Raw genomic sequence first — 15416 nt, forward strand, 5'->3', positions numbered from 1 at the left:
TTTGGACTGTGGGAGGAAACCGGAGCGCCTGGAGGAAACCCACGCAGACACGGGGAGAACATGCAAACTCCTGCCACCGTCTACTCATGGTTATTTACCATATGGAGCCTATTATGGATCTAAATACATAATCTGTTCTTTCTGGAACCTTCATGTGGATGAGTCTTTTGGAACCCAAAAATGGATCCCCTAAGGTATCACTCTGAAAAAACACTTTGAGACCTTTATTTTGGAGTATTGGCAAGTAATTATTACACATATTTGTTTTTCTTTTTTTAGAAATTAATCACGGAAATATTAACATGCTTGAAGGAATCGCGATTACACAATGCAACGTGTTCCTCCACTGCTATGCTTCATTGCTACAATGAGGTTTTGGTGTTTGTGCATATTTCTCCAAGAGTTCACCTTTTGTCCTGTTTCTGTCTATCTATCTATCTATCTGTCTGTGTGTGTGTGTAAACCACAGACAACTGGCAGCTACTTTGCACGGGGCTTTTCTATAATTTTCACTAATTTCACACACGTTTTTACAGATAATAATTTATAAACCAGGTAAATGACAACAGATGATTACGTCTTGTCTGAAGAAGGAGCCTGAGCTCCCTTGAAAGCTTGCATATTGTAATCTTTTAAGTTAGCCAATAAAAAGGTATCATTTTACTTAACTTCCCACTAAAACAGGCATAAATATATAGTGTTAAATATGCAAACCAAGAATTCCCAGGGTTGTGAAGTGCATGCTCGCCAGTTCAGCGAAGATATTTAAATCCATCCTTTGGTACTTGTGTTCCCCAGATATTGTTACGATTCATAACGGGCACACATACGCTAAAAGCGGTCCGAATGCCAATTCACTGCGCTTGCGAAATTAAGAGAAGAAAAATATATGTAACCAAAATCTGCATCAACCCAAAATCGAAATAAGGGTGAAAAAAATAAAATAAAGCAAACAGTACTAAAACAAAAGTAAAACGAATAACTTGCATCTAAAGAAAACACAGAAAAAAGATGTTAGGCATAAAGAAAGTAGGGTGCGTCCTGGTATTTGGAAGACCGCCCATATTGGATTTGGTCAGACGTTAATCAGTAGCACACGAAAATAATATAAACGATATAAAAAAACTAATGGGATTCAGACAGTTGTATTGAGTCCGAGTGCGTGTAAATCACGGTCTGTAATTATTTAAAGAAATGCCGCCACTTGGTTTTTCTGCACTAGTTGACCGCAGAGTTCGCCTAAATAGTAGAGTCGGCCCTGTGTATAGCAGTGCGCCTTTGGACCCCGATGGGACCCCTAGTCCCTAAACCTTAAAACCCCTCCGGCATAAGTCACATACCGATTATTTAACGCGCACAGAAGGACTGCAGTTCTTTTTTTCCACTCCAGCTACTGATAATTACATCCGAAATGCTAAGTTCTCCTCAAACTATATAATTGCATCCTTCGAGTTGTGAGACTGCAGCGAAACCGCTCATGCCTAAAACACACGCGAGCGCAGAGACTGCAGAGAACTACTGTATAAAGGCTACTCACCGCATGACTCCCACCAGTCTGTCTGTGTCGTCTGCTGCGCTCACGTTTTTCGCTCCGTCTCTTTAGTTAAGTCACACATGACACCCCCGTCCAGGAAGTTCGTCAAACTCTTCGTTTACTTTGCCTTTTCTCATTCCTTTATCTTCAGAAGTCTGGAATACTGTGAGGTAGCCGAAGCGGCAATGTAGGCGGAGTGAAGTTTGGTATTTAAATTCACTGCCCCGCGGGGAGCTGTGAACAGGGCGATGAGCAAAAATCAAAGCCGAACTGGTCCCGCAAACTGGGCTTTAAAATGGAACCTTTAGCTGTTTGAAAAGAAGCTGTGCACAGTCCCTTCATTTTAAAAGGATATGTAATCGGGACATCTAGAAAATGACATTTTAGTGCCAAACCTAACATTTTTAATCATTGTAAATGTCTTAAGCTGTGGTCAGACAAATCGAAATCAAAGTCGAACTGGTCCAGCAAAACTGGGGAAAACGGACAGAGCCTTTAAAATGAAACATTTAACTGGTTAGCGCGAGTCTTGGCATTATCCCTTAAATTTCCAAAGACACATAATTGGTACATCTAGAAACTGTCATTTTAAAGCCAACCCCAACATTTTAAGCATTATAACTCTGTTCAGACAAACTAATAAAGTTCTTGTTGCTCGTATGGCAGTGAACCTGTCAGTGAATTTACAGCTTCATCAGGTACTGGCACGTAGAGCCTGTCAATCCAGTGACATAGGCGGCTGAGGGGGTCGTAAAGGTATGATAACGATGTATGTACACAGACTTGGGGGGCGCGTTTCAATTTCTGAAAATGCACGCCTCGGAAACTGAGGGGGTACCCACCGGATCGCTAAACTATGATGATAATGAGTGGGCGTCGTTAATGAAAGTATAGGCCTACTCGAGGGGCATATGCAGGTTGTCGAAGTCTAATAATACCGACTACCCGCCCGTCATCCTCGCCTAGGCCAAATGGCAATTACAGGCTTGACACAACGGGTGCTCTACGTTACTAAAATACATTTCCAATAAAGGTATATTTTTTTCTTTAAAGAAAAAAAAATAAGGCCAGAGCTAATGTAAATATATTAATAATTAACGAATGCGGTAATTTAACGGCATCTACAGCCAGAGGCGTGACCACGGGGGGGCTGGGGTGGGCACTGACGCCACACCCCAGAGACAGGCCGTGCCCACCCTGCGAAATGCTCCGTCTATCCAATGAAAACCCTGGAGAAGAATAACATTTGATTTTCAAAACTGAGCTGCTTTCCAAATTAGTGATGGGAACTCCGGCTCTTTTCAAAGCTTCGGCTCTTTTGGATCGGCTCCCTTTAAAGAGCCGGCTCTTACGGCTCCCGAATGGCTCTTCGTTTAGTATCACTTGGATGCTTATATTTTAGCCTAATTAAGCAATTATGAATGGTTTGTGTATAGCCTAAGCAATTTCTTATTCATTGTTTTCAGACATTACGTATTTTATGCATTTTTTCATTACAATAAATACACAGTTACTATTGTTTAACATTTTAATAAAAGCTTTAAATGAACAGCTTAACACAAAACCGCAGCAAACAAATTAAATAAAGGCCAAATTCAACAACAACAACACAACACTATGACTCTTTGAATAAAAGTTTTTAGGCCAGGTTGGCATTCAGAAATGCCTGATGCCTCAGCTTAGATGGGCTAATGCGATTTCTCCTCTCCGTGATTATTTGTCCTGTTTTTGAGAAGACTCTTTCTGAGGGGACCGATGTAGCGACAATGTAAAGTCTTCCTACCATTACCTTAACCAGGCGTGGGTAGACTGCAGCCTTGGCCTCCCACCAGCTCAGTGGGTCTTCAGCTCTTTGGATGAGGAGCTCCTCAAGATAGGACCTCAACTCCAGCATAGCATCAGCTGTGGGATTTCTCCTTGCAGTGTCTCCTGTTGCTCTTTCGTCAAAGAGCCTCCACACAGCAGAAGCTTGTGGTTCCTGTGAACACGCCTCTGCTCCAATTTCTTCCTCTTGGCCCTCTGATGGAGGAGCAGACAGGCTGCCGGGGTTGCATCTTGCTGCTGCTGCACTTATTCTTTGAAATGCCTCATCCACAGCTCTGTTGTCATTAAATGCTACTTTTTTTCCAGAGCAGTGGTTTCTGAAAGCACAGTGTTGTACTCCATCCTCAGATATATAGTTATGGAATAATTGTTTGGGACAAAGTTTTTCTGCTAGGGAGAACATACATGGGGTTTAAGGCCTGTACAAAAGTTGTAAATCCTCTGTCCTCCACAATGGAAAATGATTAAAAGTCGCTAGCTATCATTTTAGCCAGCTCCTCATCGACACTTATTTGTTTGTTTGGCGTCATTTGTTTTGGAATAAATGTGCTTATTTTAGTTGGAACTGAAGACCGTGTTATACCTGCAGTTTTCGGTAAGACAGTGGATGCTGCAGCAGAAGTACTTGGCTCTTTTCCAGGGTCAGTGGATGGCAGGAGAGAGGGCACGCTCTCCTCCAGTTGCACGGATGGGTGGGTGGTTCTTATATGTCTGTGCAGGTTTGTTGTTGACCCTGCTCTAACGGATATTTTCATATTACAAATTCTGCACTTAGCTTTGCAGTCTCCAATATCACTGAAATGCAGCCAGATGCTGCTTCTTTTTCGGCTTTCACGCAATTCTTCACTCTTCTTTTTTTCTTCACGATGCGCTTGCATTTAAATCTGGCTCCCCGTCTGTCGCAGCGATAGGTACACAGAGCGTACCTGGCCTGTACCAACACTCGCAGTCTTCGGAGCGTCTGCCCCCCTTCCTTCTTTCACATAATGGTACGATCCTAGTCCTATGTGTCGTTCGTTAATGAGCCGGCATTGTTCTGTGTGCCCATATAAGTAAAGTCCCGCCCCTGCCGAATGGATTTTCAGCAGAGCTGAGCAGGAGCCGCTGAAGCTTCGGCTCTGTTCGACGGGCATCGGCTCCTCTCGTTCGCTTCAAAGCATCGGCTCTTAGAGCCGGCTCGTTCGCGAACGACACATCACTATTTCCAATCGGCCCGTTTTGGGAATTTGGGACGTATCCGTCAGTGCCCCCTCCACTAGACAGGCACCGTGCTGCTCACAGTTCACTTCGCCGCACATTTTGCAGCACATTTTGAACTTGTTGACCGCATTCTTTAATTAAAACAGCGTATACGTTCCATTCTTCTTTTATTTTCTGGTTGGTAACACCAAAGGCTATGCATAGGTGGCTTATTAAAAAGCAGACATCTTCAACCTCTGTCCCTCCGCAAGCTGCTGGCTCCACGGTTGACCCCAACACCGCTGCTAGCACAGCGCACCCACATCGGAAACTGAAACTCCAAAAGATGTAGAAAAGCCTACACAATCCTCCAGCTCTGCGCCCGTGTCGGGTACTCCAAACCTCTGCCTTCAACAAAATATACAGTCCGGTCTGCCTGACTTAAATATGGATAGCCCATCCCAGCCCATTTTAAGTAATTATCCCAAGCGCGCATTCGGAAAGACACTCAGATGTTTTAGTGCAAGCTGGTATCAGTCTCGACCATGGCTTGAATATTCTGTTGTCTGTGATGGCAGCTTTTGCTTTGCCTGCCACAAATTTAGTGTTTCCAATTCGGACCGCGAGGACATATTCACCAAACACGGCTACACTAATTGGAAAAAAGCTCTAGAAAAAGACGATGGCGGCTTCCACAAACACGCGTCTAGTATCCCGCACGTCAGAGCCATGTCTGCATCACAGCACTCGTCATTGGTGTGTCTTCAGCTGCATATGAAAGATCTTTCTCTACTTTGAACCGCATTCTCACTCCACTCCGCCGAACAATGCTGCATTCAAGGGAGTGAAATGTAGTCATTCTGGCACATGAGAAAAACATCACAAAAAATCTAGACATGAATGAATTTATTTCAGAATTTGCCAAGAGTAACCACAGACTGGTCCTGTAGATAATACCAAGGCTAAACACTGGAAACTGATGTCCTATAGCCTCCCATGACTACAATAAGCCACGTTTCTGTTCTTGCTCTCATATGTTGTATTCATTTGACTTTATTGATATTTACCTTGTAGATGTAGTTCTATATTTGTTCACAAACAATAATAATACAAGTTCCATTGCCTCTGTTAATTTTATTGAACAATAGGTTTTGATTTATGCCACAATTTTTTGCTTTTATATGTTATATAAAACTATGTTGTTATTATTATTTGACCCCCCTACAAAAATGGGGATGGATGGATAGATGGATATTTTTTGCCCCCCCCCCCCCCCCCCCCATACAAGCCAAATGCCCACCCACACATGATGTTCTGGTCACACCTCTGATCTACACTTAGAACAGATATTTTGTACTAAATAAATTACGGATTATTTTACTATTTCAATTTCAGCTTGAGAGAGGTCACTTTGCCTTATATACTTGGCATTCGGTATTTTCCTCTTTTACATATTAGATAGCCGCTCCTCAAGTAGTAATTTAAATGACCGCGGCTTGGAGCCCGTGTGTCCGCATGCCCGCGTCGTGAACGTGCTGCTTGTCCAAAGAGCATATCTTTAGCGGCAGGCCATTCCACAGGACCTAGTGACGTAATTTAGGGGCCTGCGGCTAAAGGTGACAGTGTCGTAGGTCTGTATGTACAATCATACAATGCTTACTGGAAAAGGCACCAGTTTTACTGTGACGCTGCTATCCATACTTTGATTTCATTGATCGCGGTGATGTTGCTGCCTTTTCCAGCAAGTATCCTGCACGCTGCTTTCGCGTGATTGCACACACACCCACACACATCACGGGCTAATCATAATCGCCAATCTACCGAAGCGGTGCCTTTGTAGTGTGGAAGGAAATCAGCAAACGAAGGAAACCTATGCACACACAGAGAAAACGTGCAAACTCCACGCAGGATGTACCCACCGGATCGCTAAACTATGATGATAATGAGTGGGCGTCGTTAATGAAAGTATACTCAAGGGGCATATCAGGTTGTCGAAGTCTAATAATACCGAGTACCCGCCCGTCATCCTCGCCTAGGCCAAATGGCAGGTTAAACTCCGGTCCCCTTTGTTATGTGGAACTGCGTACCTGTGCTTCACCAGTGGTATAATATTTCCATCAGATATACAGTACATTGACGTTGTTAAGTTTTGCGACTTAAGATATTTTCCAAACAAAATCTACAAAAAATTATCAAATGTTGCAATGGAACATAATAATAAAAAATAATAGCGTTCACGCGTTTTACAAAAGATCGGGCAAAGAAATCTACAAAAAAAGGAATGGTATGCAAGAGCACTCAGCATCCACTTCACTTCTATTTCTAACAGAATGCAGACCTTCTGCACCTATGTAACTATCACCTTTAGCCACAGGCCCCTGAATGACGTCACAGGTTCCTGTGGCTAAAGGAGCCACAAAGGGGCCTGCCGCTAAACAGTTTATTTTTGTATAGCCCAAAATCACACAGGAACTGCCTCTTGACAGCCCCCCAGCCTTGACTCTCTAAGACAGGGGTGTCAAACTCCAGGCCTGGAAGGCCGCAGTGGCTGCAGGTTTTCATTCTGACCCGTTTCCTAATCAGTGACCAGTTTTCACTGCTAATGAACTCCTTTTCCCTTCATTTTAATAGCCCTGTTTTTAAGGATTCAGTCCTCTGAATTGATTCGTTTCTTCATGAAATGGCAGCCAAACAGAAATGAGACATGAAACGAGCCAACAGATGAGCAACTAAACTGGGATTTCAAACTCCAAGCAATTTCACTCCAACCAATCTATTAATGAGAAGCCGATTCTTGCTGTTAATTATGCCTGTTATTTAATTTTGTGGCCTGTTGCTGCTCTCATTCTGCCACAGCAGACATTTCCAAAACTGTTGATTTTCTGTTCGTCAAAATGTTTTGGTGACCTGTGAGATCAACCTTACCGAGACCTTCACTTTTCTTTATTTTTAGATACTGTGTGAACGGGCACAGGTGAGCTGGTCATGTGGCGGCTCGTTGTGTCTCATTATTGTTTGGCTGCTAATTAAAAAAAGAGACAACTAAGGGGCCTGAATCAACTTAATTAAAACTAAAGCAAAAATTAATTAGCATTAAAAACTGGTCACTAATGAAGAAGATGGTTAGAATGAAAACCTGCAGCCACTGCGGCCCTCCAGGCCTGGAGTTTGACACTTGTGCTCTAAGAAGACAAGGAAAAACTCCCCAAAAAAAACCTTGTGGGGAAAAATGGAAGAAACCTTGGGAAAGACAGTTCAAAGAGAGACCCCTTATAGGTTGGGCGTGCAGTGGGTGTCAAAAGAAGGGGGTCAATACAATACAATACACAAAACAGAACAAATCCTCAATAAAAAATAAAAAAAAATTTTAGAAGTAAAAAAAAAAATAAAAATTTTTAGAAGTACGGAGCAGAATTTAACAGTAGATGATATCACATTATAAGATTTGGATATTTTTAGAGTCCTGAAGACCTCTTCCATCAAGCTGCCTCCCCCATTCAGCCATTCCACAGCTGAAACAGCGCTGGGCCAGCCAATCCGATGAAAGGACCCCTCTTTCCCACAATTCCTGCGATCCTCCGTCAGGGATGACTTTACCTTAGGCAGGCAAAACAACTTGGCAGGTGGGCCGTGGCACCAAGTGCCACATTTGAGTACCGAGAAGAGAAACAGAATAGGTGAGGGTTAGTAACAAATTCTAACTATCATGTTACTTATGTTTTAATGCTAATGACTAACAACAGAGATGCAGTCTGTACAGTTAATCAGCAGCTCTAGTCAGGGTGTGCTAAACTGAAGCAGTGAGTCTTCAGCCGGGATTTAAAATCTGAGACCGAAGGGGGACCTCTTATAGTAGCAGGCAGACCATTCCACAGTTTAGGTGTCCTGTAACTAAAAGCTCGACCTCCCAGTGTTATTTTATTAATCCTTGGAACCATAAGCATTAAGATCTTGAGATCTTAATGTGCGCTCTGGTTTGTAAATCATGATAAGTTCAGACAAGAAAGCCGGACCTCGGCCATTTAATGCTTTATATGTTAAAAGAAGGATTTTGAAATCTGCCCTAAACTTAACCGGGAGCCAGTGTAAGGATGTAAGAACTGGGGTTATGTGTTCGTATTTTCTTGTTCTTGTAATAATTCTTGCAGCCTCATTTTGGATTAACTGGAGGCTGTATAAAGAACAGTTTGAACATCCAGTGAACACCGCATTGCAGTAGTCAATCCTACTAGCGATAAATGCATGAATTAATTTGTCAGAATGCTGTTTATTTAGAAAGCGCCTTAATTTCCTAACATTTATAAGATGGAAGAAACATGTTTTGGACAATTTTGTAATATGCGCTTTAAATGACATGCTAGAGTCAAAGAGAACTCCTAGATTGCGGGCTGATTCAGTAAAATTAATTGGGATTCAAACTGAGTTAAATGATGACAAAATATTATTATGATCAGCGTCATTCCCTCCAACAATTAACATCTCTGTTTTATCTGTATTTAAAGACAAGTAGTTCTCATTCATCCACTCCTTTAATTCGCTAACACAACTAATTAAAGACAACATTGGAGAAACTTCATTTGATTTAAATGAAAGGTATAACTGGGTGTCATCTGCATACGAGTGAAAATTAACATTATGTTTCCTAATGAGAGATCCCAGTGGAAGCATGTAAAGTGAAAACAGTAAAGGTCCCAGTACTGAGCCCTGCGGGACAACATATTGAACTTCTGTGTATAATGATGGAGTACGTCTGCAGCCAGACCTTTTGGGGACTAAACGGCAGTGTGGCAGCCTGAGCAAAACTCAAACCATCGTGGCAAAATATGTAATAAAAAGTGTTTGTAAGTGTGGTTTGGGTTATATTGTAAATTTCTGTTATGACAAATGTATGATATGTGACTTGGGCTAGGATGTAAATATATGGCAGTAGAGTTGAGAGTAAAAATATGCAATTATTCTTTATTCTTTGTCTGCTCACCTGCCTCCACCAAAAAACCTCAATGTCAGACTCCACCCAAGCTGGTGCCTGTGACAAACCATTTTCAAATTTAATATGTTCCACTTTCAGTCACTATATTTTGATAACATTGACAATACAGAAGATGAATTGCAGACATCCACAACATGTTTATTACTTATTAATAAGGAGACATCTTTACCCAAAGTGGCTGGCAACATCTGAGATCCAATTGGTTACATCACTTTTGTCCTTTTTTTTAAACTGGGGCACAGACAGTGAAGTGACTTGCTCATGGCCATACGGTGTCAGTAGCAGGATTTGAAAAGACAGCCTCAGATTTGGAAGTCTAATAATAATAATAATAATAATAATTTGCATTTAGCGCCTTTAACCACTACAACAAACTTTACAACGCCTGTCCTGTTTTACATACCATATAATAATTGTCGAGCCTGTTTAATCCAGTTCAGATAGTGCTGTAGTGAGACTGGAGCCCACCCTGACAGACCTGGGTGTACGGTAGGAAATAGTCCTGAACTGAAATAGTCCTGAACTGAAATAGTCCTGAACTGGAGACCAAACTCTCAGATACGCAGCCAGGGCGCAGGTTGAGATGGGCTCAGATGTAGGCTGTTAGGGAAAACCTTTCATATCTATATGTGAAGAACACCTTCCTGTATATTTCATATAGTGCCTTTCATTATCTACTTATTGCGAGGGCAAACTTTAACGCTCATTTTTCTTTATGCTTAGCTAATTAACACTGCAGCCTTGTTTGAGTCTGAGTACTTTTATTTCATTATGAATTACTTTTAGAGGTTAGTTTAAATTTACATTCTAAGATGCACTGGGACATATCATCAGTGACGTTTCCTGACGTCATCAGGTGTTTCAGACACCTTGGTCACCAATGTTGGTCAGGCTCTGGCTTGTGCCTCAGCAGCAAAAGCAGGAGGCCCTTTCTGCAGCCTCTATGATGGACTATACGGCTCTCATTTTCGCAGCTCCTGTGATGCCAAGTATGTTGTAGACTTTTCATAATGAGCACCCAGCAAAGTCTCTACAGTACACCAAACCTCAATGGGCTTACAACAAGCATTCCAGCTACTCCACTGGCACTGCTCCACCAGCTTCTGGTACTTAGACCATTTTCTTTCATTAGGCTCTTCAATGAGGTCCTCCCAAGGATCTGTCAACTCCACAATGAGAACCTGCTTTGAAGAGGAAGATGTTAACAGCACATCTGGACTCAAAGAAGTTGCTGTAATGTGGTCCGGGAACTTGAGCAGGCAGTTCCCAGTCCAACACTGAGGTGAGCAGGCTGGCTGCTACTGTAGGCTGTGGCTGAGGCTGCCCTCCCACCCTGACAAAGGTGATGTCCATCTGGGTGCGGATGACCCTGTTGTTAGTCATGGCTTTAGAGATGGCCTCTGCCACTGACTTGAACACCTGGTCGTGTCTCCAGCAGTAGCGGCCCTCACTGAGGTTCTGCTCCAGTGAGCCCTTTCTGGTACAGAGTGGACATACAGGAGACTCACTCTTGCCCCAGCTATGTAGATTTACTGGGCTGTGCAGCACATCAAGTTAACATGCTTTAATACTATTAGTTAAACAGCTGTTAAGCTGTCGACACACCCTATAATGCCACCTGTTTCCTGCTGTGCGTTGGTATGATAATCAAGGACTGAATTATTATCACCATATAAGAAACCACATACAGTGCATCCGGAAAGTATTCACAGCGCATCACTTTTTCCACATTTTGTTATGTTACAGCCTTATTCCAAAATGGATTAAATTCATTTTTTTCCTCAGAATTCTACACACAACACCCCATAATGACAACGTGAAAAAAGTTTACTTGAGGTTATTGCAAATTTATTAAAAATAAAAAAAACTGAGAAATCCCATGTCCATAAGTATTCACAGCCTTTGCTCAATACTTTGTTGATGCACCTTTGGCAGCAATTCCAGCCTCAAGTCTTTTTGAATATGATGCCACAAGCTTGGCACACCTATCCTTGGCCAGTTTCACCCATTCCTCTTTGCAGCACCTCTCAAGCTCCATCAGGTTGGATGGGTAGCGTCGGTGCACGGCCATTTTAAGATCTCTCCAGAGATGTTCAATCGGATTCAAGTCTGGGCTCTGGCTGGGCCACTCAAGGACATTCACAGAGTTGTCCTGAAGCCACTCCTTTGATATCTTGGCTTTGTGCTTAAGGTCGTTGTCCTGCTGAAAGATGAACTGTCGCCCCAGTCTGAGGTCAAGAGCGCTCTGGAGCAGGTTTTCATCCAGGATGTCTCTGTACATTGCTGCAGTCATCTTTCCCTTTATCCTGACTAGTCTCCCAGTTCCTGCCGCTGAAAAACATCCCCACAGCATGATGCTGCCACCACCATGCTTCACTGTTGGGATGGTATTGGCCTGGTGATGAGCGGTGCCTGGTTTCCTCCAAACGTGACGCCTGGCATTCACACCAAAGAGTTCAATCTTTGTCTCATCAGACCAGAGAATTTTCTTTCTCATGGTCTGAGAGTCCTTCAGGTGCCTTTTGGCAAACTCCAGGTGGGCTGCCATGTGCCTTTTACTAAGGAGTGGCTTCCGTCTGGCCACTCTACCATACAGGCCTGATTGGTGGATTGCTGCAGAGATGGTTGTCCTTCTGGAAGGTTCTCCTCTCTCCACAGAGGACCTCTGGAGCTCTGACAGAGTGACCATCAGGTTCTTGGTCACCTCCCTGACTAAGGCCCTTCTCCCCGCTCAGTTTAGATGGCCGCCCAGCTCTAGGAAGAGTCCTGGTGGTTTCGAACTTCTTCCACTTATGGATGATGGAGGCCACTGTGCTCATTGGGACCTTCAAAGCAGCAGAAATTTTTCTGTAACCTTCCCCAGATTTGTGCCTCGAGACAATCCTGTCTCGGAGGTCTACAGACAATTCCTTTGACTTCATGCTTGGTTTGTGCTCTGACATGAACTGTCAACTGTGGGACCTTATATAGACAGTTGTGTGCCTTTCCAAATCATGTCCAGTCAACTGAATTTACCACAGGTGGACTCCAATTAAGCTGCAGAAACATCTCAAGGATGATCAGGGGAAACAGGATGCACCTGAGCTCAATTTTGAGCTTCACGACAAAGGCTGTGAATACTTATGTACATGGGATTTCTCAGTTTTTTTATTTTTAATAAATTTGCAAAAATCTCAAGTAAACTTTTTTCATGTTGTCATTATGGGGTGATGTGTGTAGAATTCTGAGGAAAAAAATGAATTTAACCCATTTTGGAATAAGGCTGTAACATAACAAAATGTGGAAAAAGTGATGTGCTGTGAATACTTTCAGGAAGGACTGTATGTGTTTATTTATTGGTCGACATATAAGGAGTGGCCCAGTTTAGTTAGAAGACAAGGAAAGTGTAACTGATTTGCACACTTATTGCTTCTCCACAGCGCCGTGTATTTTATTGGAGGTTTTGGTGTTTAAAGATAAGGAACCCTATGAGAGAGTAAAGGTTTATGACCTGTAGTGGGCATTGCAACACCCCAATCCCCAGGCACAACCTCTCAGACACAAGTCCAGATTTCAATGCAGGGTTTTAATTACAATAAATTACCTCCACAAAGGTAGTTTCTTTGTAAAAATAGCACCAGCACAAGCACAAGTCTCTTCTCTCTGTTTCTTCCCTTCCACTCATCCAGGCAAGCTTTGTCCATCCTCCACTCGTAACTCCAGCTTGCCTGGATGAGGCAGAGAGGCTCCTTTAATCTGTGACTCGGGAATACTTCCAGGTAGTACCCCCAGTAAGCACATCTGGGTCCATCAGAAGACCCATAAAATTGGGGTTTACGTTTTCCCACAGTTCCCCATGGCAGCACTCACTGAACCCAACAGGGCTGCTCCATGGGGCTACAGTTCCCAGCATACCTTGTGGGTGTCCGACTGAGTATCAAAGCCCAGGGTTGCTGCCATCTAACATGTTGGGTGGTAATACAGACTTGCTGAACTGTCTCACACCAGTCCCACCATTACATTGGCCTCTCAGCCTGGTAAGGAACCTCGACCATACATTGCATCCATTACAGGTTATACTGTATTATTAGGTCCATTGTGAACCCTCTAGTCAGAATTTTTCTGTGATAAGATGGAGTTGGATCACTGAGTTTTACCATTTAGTGTTCACATTAAACCCTAACCACATGAACCCCTAACCTTAACTTTAACCATAACAAAGTATTAATGACACTATATACAGGGTGAGCCAAAACAAAGTACCACATCTCAAACGTTTATTCTACAAAAATGCTGCAAGATAAAATACATTTCATTACGACACAAGAAAGGGTATGCAAAATAGATTTTTTTCCACTGTGTTTTAAAAAGCTCCGGTTTCCTCCCACAGTCCAAAGACATGCAGGTTAGGTGCATTGGCGATTCTATATTGTCCCTAGTGTGTGCTTGATGTGTGAGTGTGTGTGTGCCCTGAGGTGGGCTGGCACACTGCCCGGGGTTTGTTTCCTGCCTTGTGCCCTATGTTGGCTGGCATTGGCTCCAGCAGACCCCCGTCGACCCTGTAGTTAGGATATAGCAGGTTGGATAATGGATGGATGGATGGATGGATGGTGTTTTAAAAATGATGTCTTCGAGGTGGTGGCCATCATTAGCAATACACTCTTCGAGACGATTTCTGAACGCTCTCATGACTCTTTTGGTCATTTCAATGGGACTGGTGGCGATTTCGTGGCGAATAGCATCCTTGAGGGCTTTAAGGTTTTGAGGTCAGTGTGTGTATACTGTCGACTTGAGATAGCCACACAAGAAGAAATTGCACAGAGCAAGACCAGGTGAATGTGAAGGCCACTCAACATCGCTGCACAATGAGATCAGCTTCCACAGAAACATCTCCTGCAAAACTTGCATGGATCTCCACACTGGATGAGCTGTTGCTCTATCCTGTTGAAATCAGGCATCCACCACATCCATTTCTTCCACAAAAAGTTCTCTAGCATTTCAATGTAACGTTCTGAAGTGATGGTGACTGTTGCTCCCCCCTCCTCAAAAAAGTAAGGGCCTACCATGCCAAATTGTGCAACGGCGCACTCACTATGTAGCAGTCTCTGATGAAGTTCACAAGGGTTGGTTTCAGGCCAATAGCGAAAGCTTTGCTTATTTACGCAACCATTTAAATGTAAATGTGCTTCGTCTCTGCACATGACGATGGCGTCTTGATGAATGTTAGCAGAATGTGCGCTAACAACTCTCTGCGGCTCTCCCAGTCTCTCTCAATGAGTTCCTGCACTATTGTCATTTTGTTTGGATGGAAATGAAGGTCCTCATGCAAAATCCTCCTTGAAGACGTGTTGGGAATGCTTAAGGCAGAAGCGAGCTGAATGTCTTGGAGACTGCAAAATTGATGACATAACAGCTTGGATGTTTTCAGGAGTTTGTACAGTCCGAGGATGGCCTGGAGATTTTCTGTTTAATGTTGTACCCATCTGTCTAAATTTAGCCAGCCACTGAAGAATTGTTTTCTGATTTGAGACATCATCGTTAGGAGGAATGCTGAAGTGCGTTCAGAAGGCGCGTTGCGTAGTGATGATGGATTCGTAGTTTTTGAAGAACATTTCGAAAGCAAAAGCACAGTGTGCACCGGACCAAGGCATGTTGTCGACTGAAAATTACAAGAGATCGTCTATCAAAGAACCCCCACCCCAACAACCCACTCGGCTGCCTCTACCTCATGCAATGACCTTGAGAAATGTGGTACTTCATTTTGACTCACCCTGTATACAGTATATTATGGTTGCATTGTTGTACAGGAGGGATGGCATTTACTTTGCATGGTGATAAATAAATAAACAATGTGATTACTAGAAAATGAAACAAATAAAGAATATCACTAGTAGTGAATTGATTAAATAC

The 15416-nt window shown here is 43.0% G+C and overlaps 1 protein-coding gene across 2 annotated transcripts in view; it reads right to left on the bottom strand.

Moving 5' to 3' along the window:
• The window catches only part of LOC114660386 (toll-like receptor 2 type-1), a 49566-nt gene extending 47624 nt beyond the window's left edge, over nt 1-1942 (bottom strand). The window contains exon 1 of one of the 2 annotated variants that reach the window (XM_051934214.1): nt 1538-1942. In XM_051934214.1, coding sequence (XP_051790174.1) covers nt 1538-1542 — 5 coding nt within the window. In that variant the 5' untranslated portion in view covers nt 1543-1942. The remainder of the gene's footprint in view (nt 1-1537) is intronic. The other variant, XM_028813057.2, reaches the window with a different exon arrangement.
• Between the last annotated feature and the right edge of the window lie 13474 nt (nt 1943-15416).

This window comes from Erpetoichthys calabaricus, chromosome 11 (assembly GCF_900747795.2).
Source record: "Erpetoichthys calabaricus chromosome 11, fErpCal1.3, whole genome shotgun sequence".
NCBI classification, from domain to species: domain Eukaryota; kingdom Metazoa; phylum Chordata; class Cladistia; order Polypteriformes; family Polypteridae; genus Erpetoichthys; species Erpetoichthys calabaricus.